General features: G+C 56.1%; 2 protein-coding genes across 2 annotated transcripts; one reads left to right on the top strand and one right to left on the bottom strand.

Moving 5' to 3' along the window:
• Positions 1 to 8,902: 8,902 nt before the first annotated feature.
• On the top strand, positions 8,903 to 12,393 carry NCCRP1 (NCCRP1, F-box associated domain containing). Its single transcript, XM_036275451.1, has 6 exons — positions 8,903 to 9,238; positions 10,161 to 10,223; positions 10,305 to 10,356; positions 10,933 to 11,028; positions 11,564 to 11,702; positions 11,823 to 12,393. Exons 1-6 carry the CDS (start codon positions 8,941 to 8,943, stop codon positions 11,961 to 11,963), a joined length of 789 nt encoding a protein of 262 aa, XP_036131344.1. The 5' UTR covers positions 8,903 to 8,940; the 3' UTR covers positions 11,964 to 12,393.
• Positions 12,394 to 13,395: 1,002 nt separating this feature from the next.
• LOC118638900 (syncollin-like) lies at positions 13,396 to 14,684 on the bottom strand. Its single transcript, XM_036275032.1, has 2 exons — positions 14,290 to 14,684; positions 13,396 to 13,405 (listed from the first exon to the last, which is right to left on the bottom strand). Exons 1-2 carry the CDS (start codon positions 14,682 to 14,684, stop codon positions 13,396 to 13,398), a joined length of 405 nt encoding a protein of 134 aa, XP_036130925.1.
• Positions 14,685 to 17,765: the final 3,081 nt, after the last annotated feature.

The raw sequence follows: 17,765 nt of genomic DNA on the forward strand, positions 1-17,765 counted from the left end.
GCTGACGCCCCTGGGGGCCACACTGGCTTTGCAGCAGGGACCATGAGCTAAACTCGGGGGTGTTGGACGCGGTTCCTTCGGGCCGAGCCTTCTTGCCCTCCCTGTCAGCAAAGAGAGCAATCGGCCTGTGTCAGCCCTGTTCCGGGAACAGATAATAAACAAACCCACCCAAGGCCCTGCCCTGATGAGGCTGACATTCTCATGAGGTGATACAGTTCATGACCAAATGAACATTATGACATACTCAGAGGTATTTACAAATCATACTAAGTTCAAGAAAGGAAGAACAAGGTGTGACAATAGAGACTAACAGGGGAAGGCCCACATGGCTGTTGACAAACCAATAGGGAGCAATCACCAAGATATATTGTTAGGTAGAAAAAAGCCAGAAGGAGGGAAAAAAAAGCCCTGGCCAGTTTGCTAAGCGGTTAGAGCGTCAGCCTGCGGTCCAGAGAGACCCGGGTTTGGTTCCCGCTAAGGGCACGTACCTCGGTTGTAGTTTGTCCCCGACCCTGGTTGGGTTGTGTGGGTGGCAGCCACTCGATGTGTCCCTTTCACATCGATGTTTCTCTCTCTCTCTCTCTCTCTCTCTCTCTCTCTCTGTCTCTCTCCCTCCCTCCCTCCCTCCTCCTACTCTATCTGAACAAAATGTCGAAAAATGTCCTCGGGTGAGGATAAGAAAAAAGAAAAAGAAAAAAGCCAGAAGAATGTGTGCGTTAGGAAGAGGTGACATTTGAATGGAGAGGAAAGCAGCCATGGAAGCATGGAGTGTAAAGCTTTGCAGGCAGATGCAGCAGCATGTGCAAAGGCCCTGAGGTGGAAGGAATTTGGAGGTCAAGGACCAGCAAAACTATGAGACACCATGAGTGAGGAGGAGAGCGGCACTGTTTTATAGATGAGAAACTAAGGCTTGAAAAGGAGAGTCCTTCGCCCAAGGACACAGAAGTTCAGGGTGGGAGTTGCTGCTCGGGCAGTCTTATACTCTTAACCATGAGGACACTGGTTCGTAGTGAAGGGTCCCAGACCTGCAGCACCCGCATCACCTCCCAGGCCCCACCCCAGAACTACCGAATCAAACCGGGGGTAGGACTGGGAGTGTGGAGCCCAGAAGTCTGCATGTTGAAAACCTTTCGAAAGATACTTGCAGTCCAATTTGAGAGCCAGGCTCTCTGGACTCCCCAGACTTTGCTCCTGCCCCCTGAGGGGTCCCGGTCCACTGTGGGCTGAGTGGTGCTCCTCCAAAAGATATGCCCACATCGTAATCCCCAGAACCTGTAAATGCTACCTCATATGGAGAAAGGGTCTCAGTAGATATAATTAGGTTGGGGACTTTGAGGTGAAGAGGTTATCCTGGTTACCCGGATGGGTCCTAAGTCCCCCCCCCCCCGCCTTTATTGATTAAAGACAGAGAGAGGAAGGGAGAGGGAGCAAGAGATGGAAACATCGATGAGGGAGAACATCGATTGGCCACCTGCTGCATGCCCCCCACTGGGGATCGGGCCCACAACCTGGGCATGTGCCCTGACCAGGAATCAAACCAGCGACCTCTTGGTGCATGGGTCGACGCTCAACCACTGAACCACACTGGCCGGACGGACCCTAAATTCAATGACAACTGTCCTTACAAGAGTGAGGCAGAGGGAAATATGAGAGCAAAGAGAAGAAAATGTGACCACAGAGGCAGAGATCGGAGTGACGCGGCCACCGCCAAGGCGTGCCGGCAGCCACCGAAGCCGGTGGCAGAGGAGGGACTCCCCTAGAGCCTTCAGAGGGGGTGTGGCCCTGCCAACACCTTGATTTTGGACTTTTGGCCTCCAGAGCTGTGGGAGAATAAACGTCTGTTATTTTAAACCATCAAGTTTGTGCTAATGTGTTGTGGCAGCCACAGGAACCGAATACACTGCCTGATGGGGCGGACAGACCAACAGACCCCACCTGCAGCAGGAGACAAAACCCACCAGTTCCCCTGACAGTGCCGGCAGGAGCTCAGCCTTTTCTTATGAGTGGAATTTGGAGCTGCCGGGATGTAAAGAGAGGGGCGGGGCAGTGTCAAATAGGTTGGGACCAACTCAATGACTTTGATTGAAATCAGGCTGCAAACTAGAATCTGATCTGAGGCCACTGGGGAGCCAGGAAGGGTTTAAGGAGAGGAGCCATGGCCGGTGGCTGGTGGGAAGCATCATCCTGAAAGTCAGGTACTAGCACGAGGAGCCTGGACCCTAACCTTGGCCACCCTCCCTGTCGGTGCAGACTCTGAGGCCAAACTGCCACGGTTCAAATCCCAGCTCTGTCACTTCCTGGCTGCATGACCTTGGGCAAGTCACTTCTCTGCTCTGTGCCTTGGTGTCCTCATCTGTAAAGTGGGTTTAGTGATAATACGTCCCTTAGAGGGCACATTTGGTTCATATACACAGAGCACACAGAACAGTGCCTGGCGCACACTAAGCATTCCATAATTACTATTACAGGAATATCATGTTTTATTGCGTTTTGCTTTTTTGTGCTCCACAAATGTTGTGTTTTTTATTTTTTATTTAAAAATTTTTTTTCCTTTATTGATTTTAGAGAGAGAGGAAGTGAGAGGGAGACAGAGATAGAAACATCAATGAGAGAGAACATCTATTGGCCGCCTCCTGCATGCCCCCTACTGGGGATCGGGCCCACAACCTGGGCATATGTCCTGACGGGGAATCAAACCAACGACCTCTTGGTGCATGGGTTGATGCTCAACCACTGAGCCACACCAGCTGGACAGATGTTGTGTTTTTTATAAATCGAAGGCAAAACTCTCCACTGGTGCCCTGGCTGGTTTGGCTCAGCGGTTAGAGCGTCGGCCTGCGGTCCAGAGAGACCCGGGTTCGGTTCCCGCTAAGGGCACGTACCTCAGTTGCAGTTTGTCCCCGGCCCTGGTTGGGGTCGTGTGGGTGGCAACCACTTGATGTTTCTCTCTCACATTGATGTTTCTCTCTCTCTCTTCCCCCCTCTCTCCCTCCCGCTCTATGTGAAGATAAATGCAAAAATGTCCTCGGGTGAGGATAAAAACAACAACTCTCCACAGGCAAAAAGATCATGACTCCCTTTATTGCGATACTCATTTTACTACGGTGGTTGAAACACAACCCGCAATATCTCTGGGGTATGCCTGTATTGTTGTTTCTTTTTTTTTTTTTTTTTTTTTATCCTCACCCGAGGACATTTTTCCATTTTTTGTTCAGGTAGAGTGGGAGGGAGAGAGAGGAAGAGAGAGAGAGAAACATCGATGTGAAAGTAACACATCGAATGGCTGCCACCCGCACAACCGACCAGGGCCGGGGACAAACTGCAACCGAGGTACGTGCCCTTAGCGGGAACCGAACCCGGGTCTCTCCGGACCGCAGGCCGACGCTCTAACCGCTGAGCCAAACCGGCCAGGGCTGTATTGTTGTTTCTATTACCTCATTAGGCTCCTCGGCTGTCCACATGGGGATGCCTCCAGATTTGTGTCTCGGCCCTGACCCTTGTCTCAACTCCAGCCTCGAAACAAACATCGCGGCCCCCTGGCATCGCCCCTGTGGATGCCCAGGACTTAACACATCTGCAAAGGAATGCTTGATTCCTGCCCCTCCCCCATCTGTTCTGGCTTCTGGCTTCCCCTCTGGGAAATGTTGCCATCTTTTGCCTATTGCTCAAACCCTCAAGGCCAATCAAGTCTTTCCTCTCTGTCTTCAGCCGAGATCCTGAATCTGTCCTCTGCCAGCCACTCCCGGGTTCCACCCTGGTTCTGTCCACCCTCAGCTCTCTCTTTGCTGGCTCCCTGCCCCCTCCCTGCCCTCCCTGCCCTCCCTCAGCCGGAGATTGGTTATATCTACTCATTTCCCAGCTGAAACCTTCACCGTACTTCACTTAGAAATTACTACCTTTAGAAAAATACTACAGAGTTCCCCCAGTCCTCTCTCTGACATCCTCTCCTCTTCCTTCCCTCCTCTCCAGAAACACTGGCCTCCCTGCTGTCCCTAAACACACCACGCTTGGCCCCACCTCAGGGCCTTTGCACTTGCTCTTCCCCCTGCCTGGACATGCTCTCCACTAGCCTTTTGCACCGCTAGCTCCTTCCGGCCTTCTTCAGGTCTCTGCTCAAATGTAGCCTCCTCCAAGAAGCCCTCCATGACCACCCCCGCTTAGGCTTTTCACCAGCTCCTCTCTGTCATCACAGCCTGTTCTTCACCTGAAGCACTTAGTGCTGTTTGTAAATTAAGTAGATTAAATGGGCAGTCTGCTGAGTTTTGACAGATGTCCCTCCTCATCTAACTACCACAGACAGAACCTCTTGTCACGCCAGGAAGTCCACTCCCATGTTTCTTTGCGGTTCATCCCCCCAGCCCAGGCTACCCTCGACCTGCTCCCTTTGAGTCTAGATTACTGTTGCCTTTTCCAGAATTTGATATAAACGGAATCATAGAGTCTAGTATCTGTGTTTGCCTGGCTTTTGTCTCTGTGTGATGATTTTTAGTTTCGCCCATGGAGTTGCATGTTTCAATAGGTCAGGCTTTTTTCTCACTTAGAGTAAGTAGTCCATGGTATGGATGGAGGTCGGCTGTGTGGTCCACTCGCCTGCTGATGAACACAGGTTCCGATTTGTAGCCACAGTTGACCCTTGAACAGGTTGGGGTGAGGAGCACCCCTCCCCCCGCACAGTAAAAAATCCATGTATCACCTTTGAATTCCCCCAAACTGATCTGCTTATAGCCTACTGTTGACCGGAAGCCTTACTGATAACATAACCAGTCGATTAGCACATATTTTGTGTGTGAAATGTATTATATATTGTATTTTTACAGTAAAGTAAGCTAGAGAAAAGACAATGTTATTAAGAAAATCATGGCCCTGCCCGGTTTGGCTCAGCGGTTGGAGCATTGGCCCCCGGACCAGAGAGACCCGGGTTCGGTTCCCGCTAAGGGCATGTACCTCGGTTGCAGTTTGTCCCCGGCCTGGGTTGGGGTCGTGTGGGTGGCAACCACTCGATGTGTCTCTCTCACGTTGTCGTTTCTCTCTCTCTTCCTCCCTCTCTCCCTCCTGCTCTATCTGAAGATAAATGCAAAGAAAGAAAGAATAAATGCAGTCCAGAGAGACCCGGGTTCGGTTCCCGCTAAGGGCATGTACCTCGGTTGCAGTTTGTCCCCGGCCCTGGTTGGTGTCGTGTGGGTGGCAACCACTCGATGTTTCTCTCTCACATTTATGTTTCTTTCTCTCATAAGGAAGAGAAGATACATCTCCAGTATGGATTGAAAAAGCCCGCAAATAAGTGGACCCACATAGTTCAAACCTGTGGTGTTCAAGGGTCAACTGTATTTGGAAAAAGCATTGTGTCTTCGTGGGGACAGCCTTTCATTTCTTGAGGCTACACCCTAGGAGTGGGGTCTCCTGGTTGAAGGGTGGGAGAATAGTCGGCTTCATAAGAAATTGTCGAATTGGCCCTGGCCGGTTTGGCTCAGCGGTTAGAGCGTCGGCCTGCAGTCCAGAGAGACCCGGGTTCGGTTCCCGCTAAGGGCACGTACCTTGGTTGCAGTTTGTCCCTGGCCCCAGTTGGGGTCGTGTGGGTGGCAGCCACTCGATGTTTCTCTCTCACATTGATGTTTCTTTCTCTCTCTTCCCCGCTTCACTCCAGCTCTGTCTGGAGATAAATGCAAAAATGTCCTCGGGTGAGGATAAAAAGAAATTGTTTAATTGTTTTCCAAAGTGGTCGCCCCATCACTCATGTTTTTTCATGTTTGATGACACATGAAGGGTGGCCTTGGGGGAAGATGCCATGTCGGTCAACAGGCCGAGGTCTGCTTGGAAAGGGGACGTTTGAGACTTGATGTTGAAAGCCACTGGGCTTGGCAGGGCCCTGCTGTGCTGCTAGACCCCTCGGATTCAGGTAAAAATGCTTCTCGTGGTAGGAATGAGGGGGGGATGCTTATTACATTTTAGATTCTGGGGTCAGAGGGACTGAACCGAACTCCTGGGAGGAGGGCTTGAAAACACACATTTTATCTTATTATTATTATTATTTTTTTTATCCTCACCTGAGGACATTTTTGCATTCATCTTCAGATAGAGTGGGAGGGAGAGAGGGAGGAAGAGAGAGAGAGAAACATCGGTGTGAGAGAGACACATGAAGTGGCTTCCACCCACACGACCCCAACCAGGGCCGGGGACAAACTGCTACGGAGGTGCGTGCCCTTGGCCGGAATCGAACCTGGGACTCTGGTCCACGGGCCAAAGCTCTAACCGCTGAGCCATACGGGCCAGGGAGAAAATACACATTTTAAATAAGCTCCCTGGGTGGACCTGATGTACCTTAATGTTTGGGAAGCTCTGAGTGTGAAGATGTGGGTGAGAGCGCAGGGCATTCCACGTGGAAAGAACTTCGAAGAAAAATCCCTGGGAAGGGAGAGAACAGATCACAGGGGCAGGGACCAGGAACCCAGGGCGGCGAGTGCTGGCCGAAAATCTGGGGCTTTGCTGAGGACACTGGGGAGCTATGGCAGGTTTAAGTATGTGGGGGGTGAGTGGTTGGATTTGGCTTTCTTAGGACCTCCTGGCGGCCACTCTGTGTGTGTGTGTGTGTGTGTGTGTGTGTGTGTGTGTGTAACTACTCTCAGGAAGGGGATGATGTGGAAACCACGGCAGGCAGAAGACGGGTGTTGATCTCCACTCTGCGGACTCTCCCCTGCTTTATTTTTAGGTGTCTGGCTTCCAGCCACTCCCTGCCCTGGATTCTTGACCTGGGGACATCTCTGACTCCACCGGCCACACTCTTGTTCAGGCTCTGCCTCTTCTTCCACCTCCTCTTCCTCCTCCCGTGAGGACAGGTGGGCAGGCCGCCAGACAGGGTGTGGGTTTGTGGTGACGGGGGAGTGTCTCCGGTTGTTCGGGTTGTTCGGGTTGTTATGGGCCCTTCAGTGTTTGTCTGGGAGTCTGGGAACTTCCAGGTGCAGTGGGCTAGGCGCTGGTATGCATTTGTCGCTTTGCCCCCTCCCGTGGGTCCTCCCCGCCCTCCAGGACCCTGGCTAATCCCCAGCTTTCCTGGGACAGTGCACATCACGTCTGCCTCTGGTCTGTGCCAGGAGGTACTATTACCAGTTTCTACCTCCCGGGGTTGTTGAGAGGTTCCATGAGTTAAAGACAGACAATAGATATGACCATTATCTCCTACCTGTGTGAACAGTGTTTCTCCCTGGTTGTGATTTGAATCCGCGTCCCTGTGTACCTTCTTTGAGGCTCCATGTATCCAACCTTCCACCTACCAGCTGCGCGACCTTGGGCGAGGTACCAGGCTTCACTGTGCCTCTGTTTCTTCATCTGCAAAATGGGTTTAACCGTAGTAACTATTTCCCAGGGAGGATGAGGAGATTGACTTAATTACCCACCTGAAGAGCTTAGAGCAATGTCTGGAACACAGTCAGCCTTTGGTTGCACCAGCGTATCCCTGGGGCATCCCTGGGGTGTGAGCTCAACTCCCAGCGTCTGCGGCGCGTGTCTCTCCTCAAATCTGGGGCAGGAAGCGCCCGTGGAATCATGTAGTTACCTGGGGCCAGGCTTGTGAGGGTGGCCTCTGTTTGCTCATCTGGGAAATGGGGACAACAGCAGCACCCCGCAGAGCGTTGGTGCACAGGGGGGATGGGGCTGACGTGCTTCAGGTGGCACATAGGCGGCACCCACCCCCCCGCTGGAGGAGTGTGTGCCCCCTGCTGCGCTCCAGCCCCACACCCTGTGGTCTCAGGATGAAGTGAACCTGTCCCCCCTTAGGCCAGCGCCTAGGCTGTCACTGGCAATCGGTGTGGAACTCTGCCCTGCGCTTACCTGCTGTGGGATGCTGCGTGGGCATCTGGCTCTACAGGTTTCTCTGCCACCTCACTTCCTCCGCACCCCTACCTCCTGCCCCCACCATCATCCCATCCCTCACTCCAAACTCCCGGTGACCTCTGAGGGAGGAGGCATTGGCAGTCTGTAGTGCCTGTCCCAGCCCCAGGAAGGGGTACAGGCACCCCAAAAACCCAGATGGTGTTGCGGCTTCCCTCTCTGATGCTATCTCAGCGTCTCCCTGGGGTACCCCATCTTCGTGACTCCCTGTCTCTGGCTATAGGTTTCTTTCTGCCCTGCATGCCCCACCTTGGCTTCCAGAACAGGAAATGTCAGGGACACGAGGGCTTGTCCCAGGTGGAGACAGAGGAGGAAGTAGCAGAAGCAAGACCTCCCTTCCACTCTCAGCCCTCTGCTGAGGGAAGCAGAGAGGGGTCTCCATTAATTAACCTCCTGGATCTTAATGAGGCGGGTGGGCCTCATTAGAGAGCAAGGAGCCCTAGCATTAGCTCTTCTGCCACACCCCGGTCCCAGGGCCAGTGCCTGGGTCCTCAGCTGACTCTGGGGAAATGGAAGCAGGAGGCTTGGGAAACGGAGGGGCTGGGGCCTGGCTTCCTGCCTTCTGAGAAGACGGCTGGGGGCTGACTCCTGGGTCTGAGGGAGGAGGGGCTGGGGGCTGACTCCTGGGTCTGAGGGGGGAGGGGCTGGGGGCTGACTCCTGGGTCTGAGGGGGGAGGGGCTGAGGGCCTGGACTCCTGGGTCTGAGGGGGGAGGGGCTGGGGGCCCGGACTCCTGGGTCTGAGGGGGAGGGGCTGGGGGCCCGGACTCCTGGTCTGAGGGGGGAGGGCTGGGGGCCCGGACTCCTGGTCTGAGGGAGGAGGGCTGGGGGCCCGGACTCCTGGTCTGAGGGGGAGGGGCTGGGGGCCTGGACTCCTGGGTCTGAGGGGGGAGGGGCTGGGGGCCCGGACTCCTGGGTCTGAGGGAGGAGGGGCCGGGGGCCCAGATCCTTCCCCCAACACACCCCTGACTTAAATGCCAGCTGGAGAGTCCCGCCCCCTCCTGCCCCAGTTAACCCAGGCCCTGCAGAGCTGCCGGGACAGTCTCCAGACCCGACTGATGGAGGAGGTGCGGGAGGGACACGGCGGGATGGAGGCCGAGGAGCCCGCGAGCCCCCAGGAGCCGCCCTCGCCCCCTTCGCTGCCTTCACCGACGTCGCCGCCGCCACCTGCTGCTCCCGAGAGCCCCGGGTTGTCCCCGCTAGAGCAGCCGTCGGAGGCCCACGCGCGGCAGCTGCTGCTGGAGGAGTGGGGGCCGCCGGGCGGGAGCCTGGAGCTGCCGCCGGGCATCACCTGGAAGCTGCTCCTCCTGCGGCGGCCCCTCTACCGCAACCTGCTGCGCTCGCCCAACCCCGAAGGTGCAGGGGAAGGTGCAGGGGAAGGTGCAGGGGAAGGTGCAGGGCGGGGGCTGGAGCAGCGGCGCTGGCTTCTGCGTCTCCTTTCCCTGTCTCTATCCCCGCATCTGTCTCTGTGTCACTGTCGCCTCTCTCTTCTCAGTGAGGCTCTCTTCCCACCTGCATCCCTGTCTCTGTCTCTCCGTCTCCTGTGTCAGGCGTCTCTGTGTCTCTCTCCCTGGTGTCTGTCACCCTGGCTCGCTCCATCCCACCTGCTCTCTCCCACCCCTCCTCCTCCTGCCTATATTCCAAGTCTTTTTTTTTTTTTTTAAATCCTCACCCGAGGATATTTTTTATTTTTTTACATTTGTCTTCAGAATGGGAGGGAGAGAGAAGAAGAGACAAATCGAGAGAGAAACATCGATGTGAGAGAGGCACATCGATTAGGTGCCACCTGCACCACCCCAACCGGGGCTGGGGACGAACCCCAACTGAGGTACGTGCCCTTGGCCGGAATCAAACACGGGACTCCTTGGTCCACAGGCCAACTCTCTAACCTCCTGGATCTTAATGAGGCGGATGGGCCTCATTAGAGAGCAAGGAGCCCTAGCATTAGCTCATCTGCCACACCCCAGACCCAGGGCCAGTGCCTGGGTCCTCAGTTGGCCCTGAGTCAAACCGGCCAGGGCCAAGTCTCTTTTTCTGGGTGCCTCTCAGTCCCTCTGTCTCTGTCTCACCAGAATGCAGTGTCCCACCCCCCCAGGACATTCTCAGGGCTCTCCCTGGGCCTGACTCACGCATCCCTGCCAGGCTGGTCTGGCCTGGAGGGTGGGGCACAGCCTCCTGCCCATCAGGCCAGAGCAGCCCTGGGGGTAGGGGGCCTGCAAAGGGGGACAGGGACAGCTTCAGCAGGCCTGAGGCTCCATCTACCACCTGCCCCTTCCAGGCATCAACATTTATGAGCCAGCGCCCCCTACTGGCCCCACACAGCAGCCCCTGGAGTCTCTGGGTGAGTGCCTGGTGGCTGGGCCCAGGGCAGGGCAATCTGGAGACCAGGCGCTTTCTAACCCTTGGTCCCCCCACCTGGCAGGCAACTTCCGGGGGTGGTACATCAGGACTGAGCAGCTCCAGCACAACTGCAGGTGAGTGGCCAGGACCCCGTGGCCTGGAGTGAGTCCCTCCCCTGGCCTTCCTAGTTAGTCACCAGAGAGAATGCTCCTGACACACAGCACAGGCTCTGGCCAAGTCTGGTTTCCACATAGCAGGTGCTCAATAAATAGCAGCGTCTAGGGTCCCTCTGCTGAGCCTCTTTTCCCGGGAGGGGGGAGCCCCCAGGCCTCCTCAATCCAGGAGAAACCCAGCCCTGGTTCTGGACGGTGAGTGAGATGGTGTAAGTCAGGGGCTCAGAGTCACAAACAGACCCCCGAGGGTGGGATCCTGGCCCTGCAGCTTCTCTGTGCTTGGCCTTGAGCAAGTCACTTCTGTTCCTGAGCCCCAGTTTCCCCATCGGCAGCACAGGGTTCAGAATGCATCAGTGTCCGAGAGGATGACGAGAACCGAGACTGTGGGTGCCCAGCGAGAGCTCAGTGCCCATACGGGGGTAGCCTGGCCATGAGGGTGCTGTGACCAGGGTCCTGCTCCCTGGGGTCAGGCGGACCTGGGAGATGCTCAAGGAGCAGCAGGTCCCAGAGCCCGCCTGCCCTGTGCCCTCCCCACAGCTGGACGGTGAAGCATCAGTGTGTGGATCTGCTGGCTGAGGGCCTGTGGGAGGAGCTGCTGGATGACGAGCAGCCAGACATCACAGTCATGGACTGGTAGGTGCCCCTGCCCGCCAGGCTGCACACCGCAGCGCCCCGAAGAGCAAGCTGGCCCCATCCTCCCCTGTGGTCTGAGCTTCCCACCAGACCCCCTGGCCCTGCAGGCCCCCGCCCTGCCCACCTGTGCCGCCCATTCTCTCTGACACAGTCACATGGTCAGGTTTTGAAATCCGCCAGGCCTGAGGCCGCTCCTTCCCCTTGAGATGCTTGTCTTTCTCCAGACGAGTCCCTCCTTATCCTTCAGGAGTCAGGTACACGTGGCTCCACCAGGAAGCCTTCCCTGACCAGCCCCCATCTGGGCCCTGACTATTCCTGTTGTCCCTGCCTGGTGACAGGCCTGCCTGCCCCCTGGACTGTGATCCTGTGCGGACAGGGCACGGGCTGTCCTGGTCACTGCTGCGTTGCCAGCACCACCCGCCCAGGTGCACAGAGTGGGCGCCAGACAGTGTGTGCGAAATGGCGAGCGGGCCAGAGGTTGGGGTCGGGGTGTTGGGGCTGCGGTGGCAGCAGAAGGCCTGGGCCCCACCCTCAGGTTTGAGGACAGCCGGCTGGACACGTGCGTCTATGAGCTGCACGTCTGGCTGCTGGCAGCTGACCGCCACACCATCATTGCCCAGCACCATGTGGCCCCCCGGACATCGGGGAGGGGTCCTCCGGGCCACTGGGTCCAGGTGAGACTCTCTGCCCCAGCTGCCACCCCAGAAGTGCCCCAAGACCTCACAGCGGGAAGCAGGAGGACAGGGGGTTCATGGGTCCCTAATAAGGACTTCTTTCTGACCCGGTGCTGCCAGGTGTCCCACGTATTCCGCCAGTACGGCCCTGGGGTGCGCTTCGTACACTTCCTGCACAAGACCAAGAACCGCCAGGAGCCGGGTGGGCTGCTGCGGACCAGGGTGACTGACTCTTCCGTGTCGGTGCAGTTCAGGGAGTGACTGGCTGGTGCCGGGTCGTGCTGACCCCTGGTCTCATCTCTCTACGCCTTGTCACCTCCCTGACCCTTGAAACCTCCCTGACACTGTCACTCCCTGACCCTTGGAACCTCCCTGACCCTTAGCTGTTCCTAACCCAGAGCACCTCACTGACCCTTCAGCATCACCCTGTTCCCTTAGCACCTCCCTGATGCTCAGCGTCCCCTCCACCACCCCTAATGCCTTCAGGACCCCTCAGCCTCTCCCTGGTTGCTCACCGCCTCCTGGGCCTGGGCCCCTGGACCCTGCCTGGTCCTTGGCTTCTCACTGGACATCTTCCCACCCTGAGTGTCTGACTCCAGCTTTTCCCCTGTGTGCTCTGGGCTCCGGGAGCGCAGGAGCATGCACTCAGTAAATCCTTGTTCACTAACAAATAAACACAGGTGCCCAAGGATGCTGAGTCTTTCTGCCATCTCTGCTCCTGAAACCTCCCTGCGTTCCGGGCCCACTCGCACACCCTCCAACCCGGGATCCCGCAGCACCTCGCCCTCCTCCACTTTCTGCACCTCCCTTGACCCTGACTCCTCACGTATCTCCATGTCCACTCTCTCGCCATCTCCACCTACCTCTTTGCCCATATTTCTTAACTCTCAGAATGTCCCCGAATTCGCCTCCTCCAGACAATCCCAAGGTGTCATCACCCAGAGCTGTCCCCATACCTTTCCTCCCCCAAACCCTAATTTCTCTTCTTTAGCGTCTCCTAAGAGCCCCCAAACCGGGTGTCCATCCAGGGCTCCCACCCCTGGTGGTGGGAGTGGGAATAGCTTGCAAATGCTCAGTTGCAGAAATAGGCACATTTACTGCAAAGTGTCTTCCATGTGTCGGGGAGGAGAGGGGTAAAACATTTAACAACCCGTAAGTCCTAGGCTCTGGCCAGATCTCACAACAGACCCTGGATCTAGCCTGGGGCTGGTCCTTGAAGGCCTCCTCTGTCTCCCCCAGGAGTCCTGAGTCTGGAGGTCCCCTGCAGGCCAGAAGAGCTGGGGGCCCCCAGGGAAGGGCTGTCTATCAAAAGCCGGGGGAGCATGTCGGTGTTTAACTGTCAGCCAGCCGTACCAGTGCATGCCACACGTGTCCTGTGTGTGCACACCTAAATCCACGTCAGAATCTATGGCTGTGTCCCCTTCACAGCACTGTCACAGGTAGGGGCTGATCCTGGCATGACCACCCTGCTGTCTCCCCAACCCACCCCTGCCCTGGGTGGACTTGGGTCCCAACACAGGCAGATGGCAGACAGGGACAACTTCAGGAGAGCTATATTGCAGGGAAGGCAGGGAGGGGGCGGGCAGAAAGCTCTCTTCCTTTGGGACTTGGGGCTTTCAGCAGGCCCCAGGGACAAGGCCAGGTGAGGGGCTCATCTCTCTGTAGGGCCTGGAGAGGAGGGACCTCTAAGGCATCAGTAGCACCTGCAACAGAATAAAAAATTATCACCAGGAAGTGTGAGGGCCTCAGACACCCGGGGGGGGGGGGGGCTCTATAGCCTGAGAGGAGAGGGGACTGGGGCTGAGCTCCAGCACCAGGAGCCAGGGGTCCTGGCCTGGGATTTGGGGCAGGGGACTCTTGGAGCTCCTGGGGGTAGTGGGTAAGTAGGGTGTTTTGGAGGCTGCTATGCCTAGATTTAGGGCCTCAGAGTCTGGGAGTCTGGATACGTGAGTTCAGGGTGGGCTCAGGGGTCTCCAAATTGGGTCTGGGGCTCTAGAAGCTTAGCAGGGGCCCTGGGACTGGTTTCTGGGGTTGAGTCTGCCCTAGAGAGTCTAGGTGGGCGGGGAACAACATAAGAGCTGGAATGGGTGTCCCTAAGTTTGGGTCTGGGGTCTTGAGGTCTGGGTCAGGTGTAGAGTCTGAGAGGCCCCAGGAAGCTCTGGGATCTGATGATTTGGGAGGGGGAGACCTGGCTTTGGTTCTGGGGGCTCCAAGGGGAGGGCTGGGTGGCTCTGCACCCCCACACTAGGCTGGGCAACTCCAACTGAGTGGCCCTCTGGGGGTGCAGCTGTGGGTGGTTAGCGGGTTGGGGGATCAGGTCAGTTGGAGGGGGGGTCCCAGGATGGAGGGGTAGTGTTGGGACAGCTTCTAAGACAGGGAATCCAGAACTGGGTCTGAGAGATGCAAGGAGCATGCACTTAGGGGAAGGGGTGCGGGTGAAAAGGGGCACCTCCAGGACTGGGTCTGGGGACTCCCAACTTGGACCAGGGGCTCAGGGGTGGGACAAGCCCGCAGGCCGGGTGGCGGCGGGCTGGGAGCTGGGTTGGGAGCGCAGGACGCGGATGGTGCAGGGGCGGGCGGGAGGCACCTGCAGTAGATGGAGGAGATGGCGTCGGACCAGTGGCCCAGGACGCCCCTGCGGTACTCTTCAAGGCGCGGGTAGGCGCCGCTCTTGAACTTGTGCGTCTTCCCAGCCTTGCCTCGGCGGGACCACACGGTGAGCTCGCAGCGCGGGGCCACCACCAGGGAGGAGATGACGTTGGTCCAGCCAGAGGGCAGGTAGGGCATGTCGCTGTCCGCCTCTATGGCCAGCTCGGCGCCTCCGCAGCAGTTCTCATAGTACGGGTCGCTCTTGTCATACACCTTGGCGCACGTGCGCGTCCCGTCGGGGTTCTTGAGCTCGGAGGCCGCCGGGCAGGCGCCTCGGACAGCGGGGACGGCCACCAGGGCCAGGGCCAGCAGCAGCGGGCACAGCGGGGACATGGTGACACTGCGGGGCCGCGCCCCTGTGGGCTTTTATGCTCCTGACCCGTGGGAAGGGAGAAGCTGCGAGATTAGGGCTCCGGGAGAAACGGGGAGGGCACCCACTCCCCCGGAGCAGGGAGACCTTCCTAGCCTGGGTGCAAACCCACAGCCCAGACACACAAGGTGGACCTATTGGTATGAAGCACAGCAGCATAAGAGTTTATGTAGCAAAACTCTATGAAGGAAGTCAGCCAACACGGTGAGGACCGGTCAGTTGCAACACAGGGGGCAACAGGGTTAAGAGGTCCAGGTAGAAAGCTCTTAGCACCTGACCAGGAAGGAGACATCCAGCCCCCACCCCACCCCCTTCAAGGTAAGGACAGGCTGAAGGAGGGGAGAGGAGGGAGCTGGGCCCTCAGGCTGGACAGTTCCCAAGACCTTGGGAAAGTAGAAGCTGGAGATAAGGAGAGAGAGGCCCTGGAGGGGAAGGGGGCTGGAGGAGGGTCAGAGCGAGCTCCCTCCCCTCAGGAGTGGGAGATCTTCCTGACCAAGTTCTCAAACCGCAATCTGTGCAATATGAGAGAGGCCTGCTTGTGCAACATTGGGAAACCATTGCAAGGCCCCTGGCCCTGAGGCTCAGCGGGTTGGGCGTTGTCCCGAGCAAGGAAAGGTTTGGAGTTCAAGTCCCACTCAGAGCACAATCAGGGCCGAGGGGTGGAGGGCTCCATCCTCTGTAGGGGACTTGCAGGGGGCAGCCAATGGATGTTTGCTCTCACATCAATGATCCTCTCTCCCTCTCTTTTCCTCTCTTTCTCAAAAACAACAACTAATAAATATATAAATAAATATACATTGCAAGGTGATGTGCAAAGTCTTGGGGGGGAAACAGCTATAAAAGTAAAGAGTGTTTACAAATTGACAAGATATCAAGCAAGGCCCTTAACCCCAAGAAGAATAAACCTTGGAGGGGCTGTGGAGGAAGAGGAGGCTGCCACCTGCCACCACCACTCCCTGGGAACCAGAAGATTTTTTAAGAGGTTGGAAATCTTGCCCTGGCCGGTTTTGCTCAGTGGTTAGAGTGTCAGCCTGCGGATCAAAGAGTCTCGGGTTCGATTGCGACCAAGGGCAGGTACCTCAGTTGCAGTTCAATCTGGCCCTGGTTGGGGTCGGTGAGAAGCAACCAATCGATGTCTCTCTCTCACATTGATGTTTCTCTTTCTATCTCTCCCCTCCCCCTCCATTCTACCTAAAGATAAATGGAAAAAAATATCCTCAGGGGAGGATTTAAAAAAAAGACGTCGGAAATTTTGATCTATAAAGTAATTAGGAGCTATTGAAATGTATAAAATTTCCAAACTTTTGTATAGCAAATAAACAAACAAAAACCTAACCTGGGAGAATAGAGACAATTCTTGTGTGACATACGATGAGTGCTTACGAACCCGCACACTTCACTGAAAATATCTTTCTCATTGCGCTGAGAATATTTTATTGGCCTTTTGGGTAGAAACTGGAATCTTTATGCTGGGAAGAGTGATCCCACCATACTTCTGCTGTAACCAGCTCATGGCCTCCCCTCTGCTGCTTCTGTGTTTGGCCCGGTGCAGCCTGTCCCGGGTCCTGTCAGCCATGCTGATAGCTGGCCTGCCCAGCACCACATAAGCCAAAGAAAAAATTCCGGAGCAGGACAGGAAGGGGAGGGAGCCTGGCATCCCCGGGTGGGACGGGGCCCCGGGCATCTGGGAGCCTGGCCAATGCAGAGGCCCTTTGGCACTGCTGGTCTCCTGCTAGACAAGAACAGGGTCCAGAGAGGATGAGCTGCTCAGACAGACAACAGTTCAAGTCTGTGGCTCTGTGGGGGTGTCCGTCTGGGCCTGTTTCCTTATCTGTAAAATGGGTACTATTTCTTCCTACGCTATAGGGCTGCTGTGAAGATCATAAGGGATAATAGAAAGTTGGAGGATTCAAGGAACAGCCCGGCTCCAGATCCCTGCTCCTCCATGAGGCGCTCGGGTGGCGGTGCCCACCTCAGAGTGCTGTGTGGGAGTAAAGGGGTCAAAGCGCGTGGCAGCAGGTGCAGTAGGGCCCTGGCTAAGCGCACAGGAGCACGTGCCATCATTACTATTATGAAAGCCTGGCACACAGTAAGGGCCCAGTAAGTGGAGCCAGCACAACCCAGCAGCCACCGCGATTTGCTGTTATCCACAGTCACTCAGCTGACTCCCTGCTGGTCCCTCAGACTGTCTGCCACTCTGGCCAGGGTGACACAGTGATTAAGAGCCCAAGTCTGGCCCTGGCCAGTTTGGCTCAGCGGTTGAGTGTTGGCCTGCGGACCAGAGAGTCCCGGGTTCGGTTCCCACTAGGGGCACATACCACACAAAAAAAAGAGCCCATGTCTGGAAACACAGAGGTAGGTTCTAATTTTGACTCCATCTCCTTGCTGAGTGAACTTGGGCAAGTGAACTCACCTCTCTGAGCTTCAGTTTCCTCCCACCTTCAAAGGGATAATAGAATATGATCATATAAAACCACTTTATATTAGAAAGTAATTTATTACTAATATAATAATAGATTCATAAATATGAATAATCCACATAATTGTCATTTATAAATGTAATATAAATACTTAATATGTGATATTGAATAGAGAACTGCATACATATAAATATATAAAGCGCGAAGTACAGCGCCAGGCACCTATTAGGTGCTCAATAAATAGGAGCTATTATCATTCTTCTTCTTATGATTCTGAGACCCCGAACCTTGGCCTGGTCCTGCCCCAGACCAGACCTGGATCCTTCTTTCTCTTTTCCTTCCATGAGTCCATGAAATCTAATCTCCAGCTGCTAACTTCCCAGGGGGCTCCCTTGACCTCAAGGACACAGCACCCCGCCCCCCAGCTCTGCAGGGGCGCAGCCTCAGGGATGGAGACATGGTAAGTGTGGCTTGCGTGGATGCAGCCACCTAGAGCTCCACCTGCCCAGCAGGGCCATGAGTTTCAGACACAGATGGTGACATGGGCCAGCAAGGTGACCCAGATAGGGAGGTGGCCCAGGGACAGGAACACAGACCCATTGGCCCACAGCACACAGCCAGCAT

The sequence above is a fragment of the Molossus molossus genome, unplaced genomic scaffold (genome assembly GCF_014108415.1).
Source record: "Molossus molossus isolate mMolMol1 unplaced genomic scaffold, mMolMol1.p scaffold_m16_p_21, whole genome shotgun sequence".
Taxonomy (NCBI): Eukaryota; Metazoa; Chordata; class Mammalia; order Chiroptera; family Molossidae; genus Molossus; species Molossus molossus.

Excerpts from the sequence above, each read along its gene's own strand:
- NCCRP1 (XM_036275451.1), top strand. The coding sequence starts at position 8,941 with ATGGAGGAGGTGCGGGAGGGACACGGCGGGATGGAGGCCGAGGAGCCC. Across the intron at positions 10,224-10,304 it reads GCAGCCCCTGGAGTCTCTGG|GCAACTTCCGGGGGTGGTAC; the intron begins GTGAGTGCCTGG and ends CCCACCTGGCAG. Across the intron at positions 11,029-11,563 it reads GACATCACAGTCATGGACTG|GTTTGAGGACAGCCGGCTGG; the intron begins GTAGGTGCCCCT and ends CCCCACCCTCAG.
- LOC118638900 (XM_036275032.1), bottom strand. The coding sequence starts at position 14,684 with ATGTCCCCGCTGTGCCCGCTGCTGCTGGCCCTGGCCCTGGTGGCCGTC.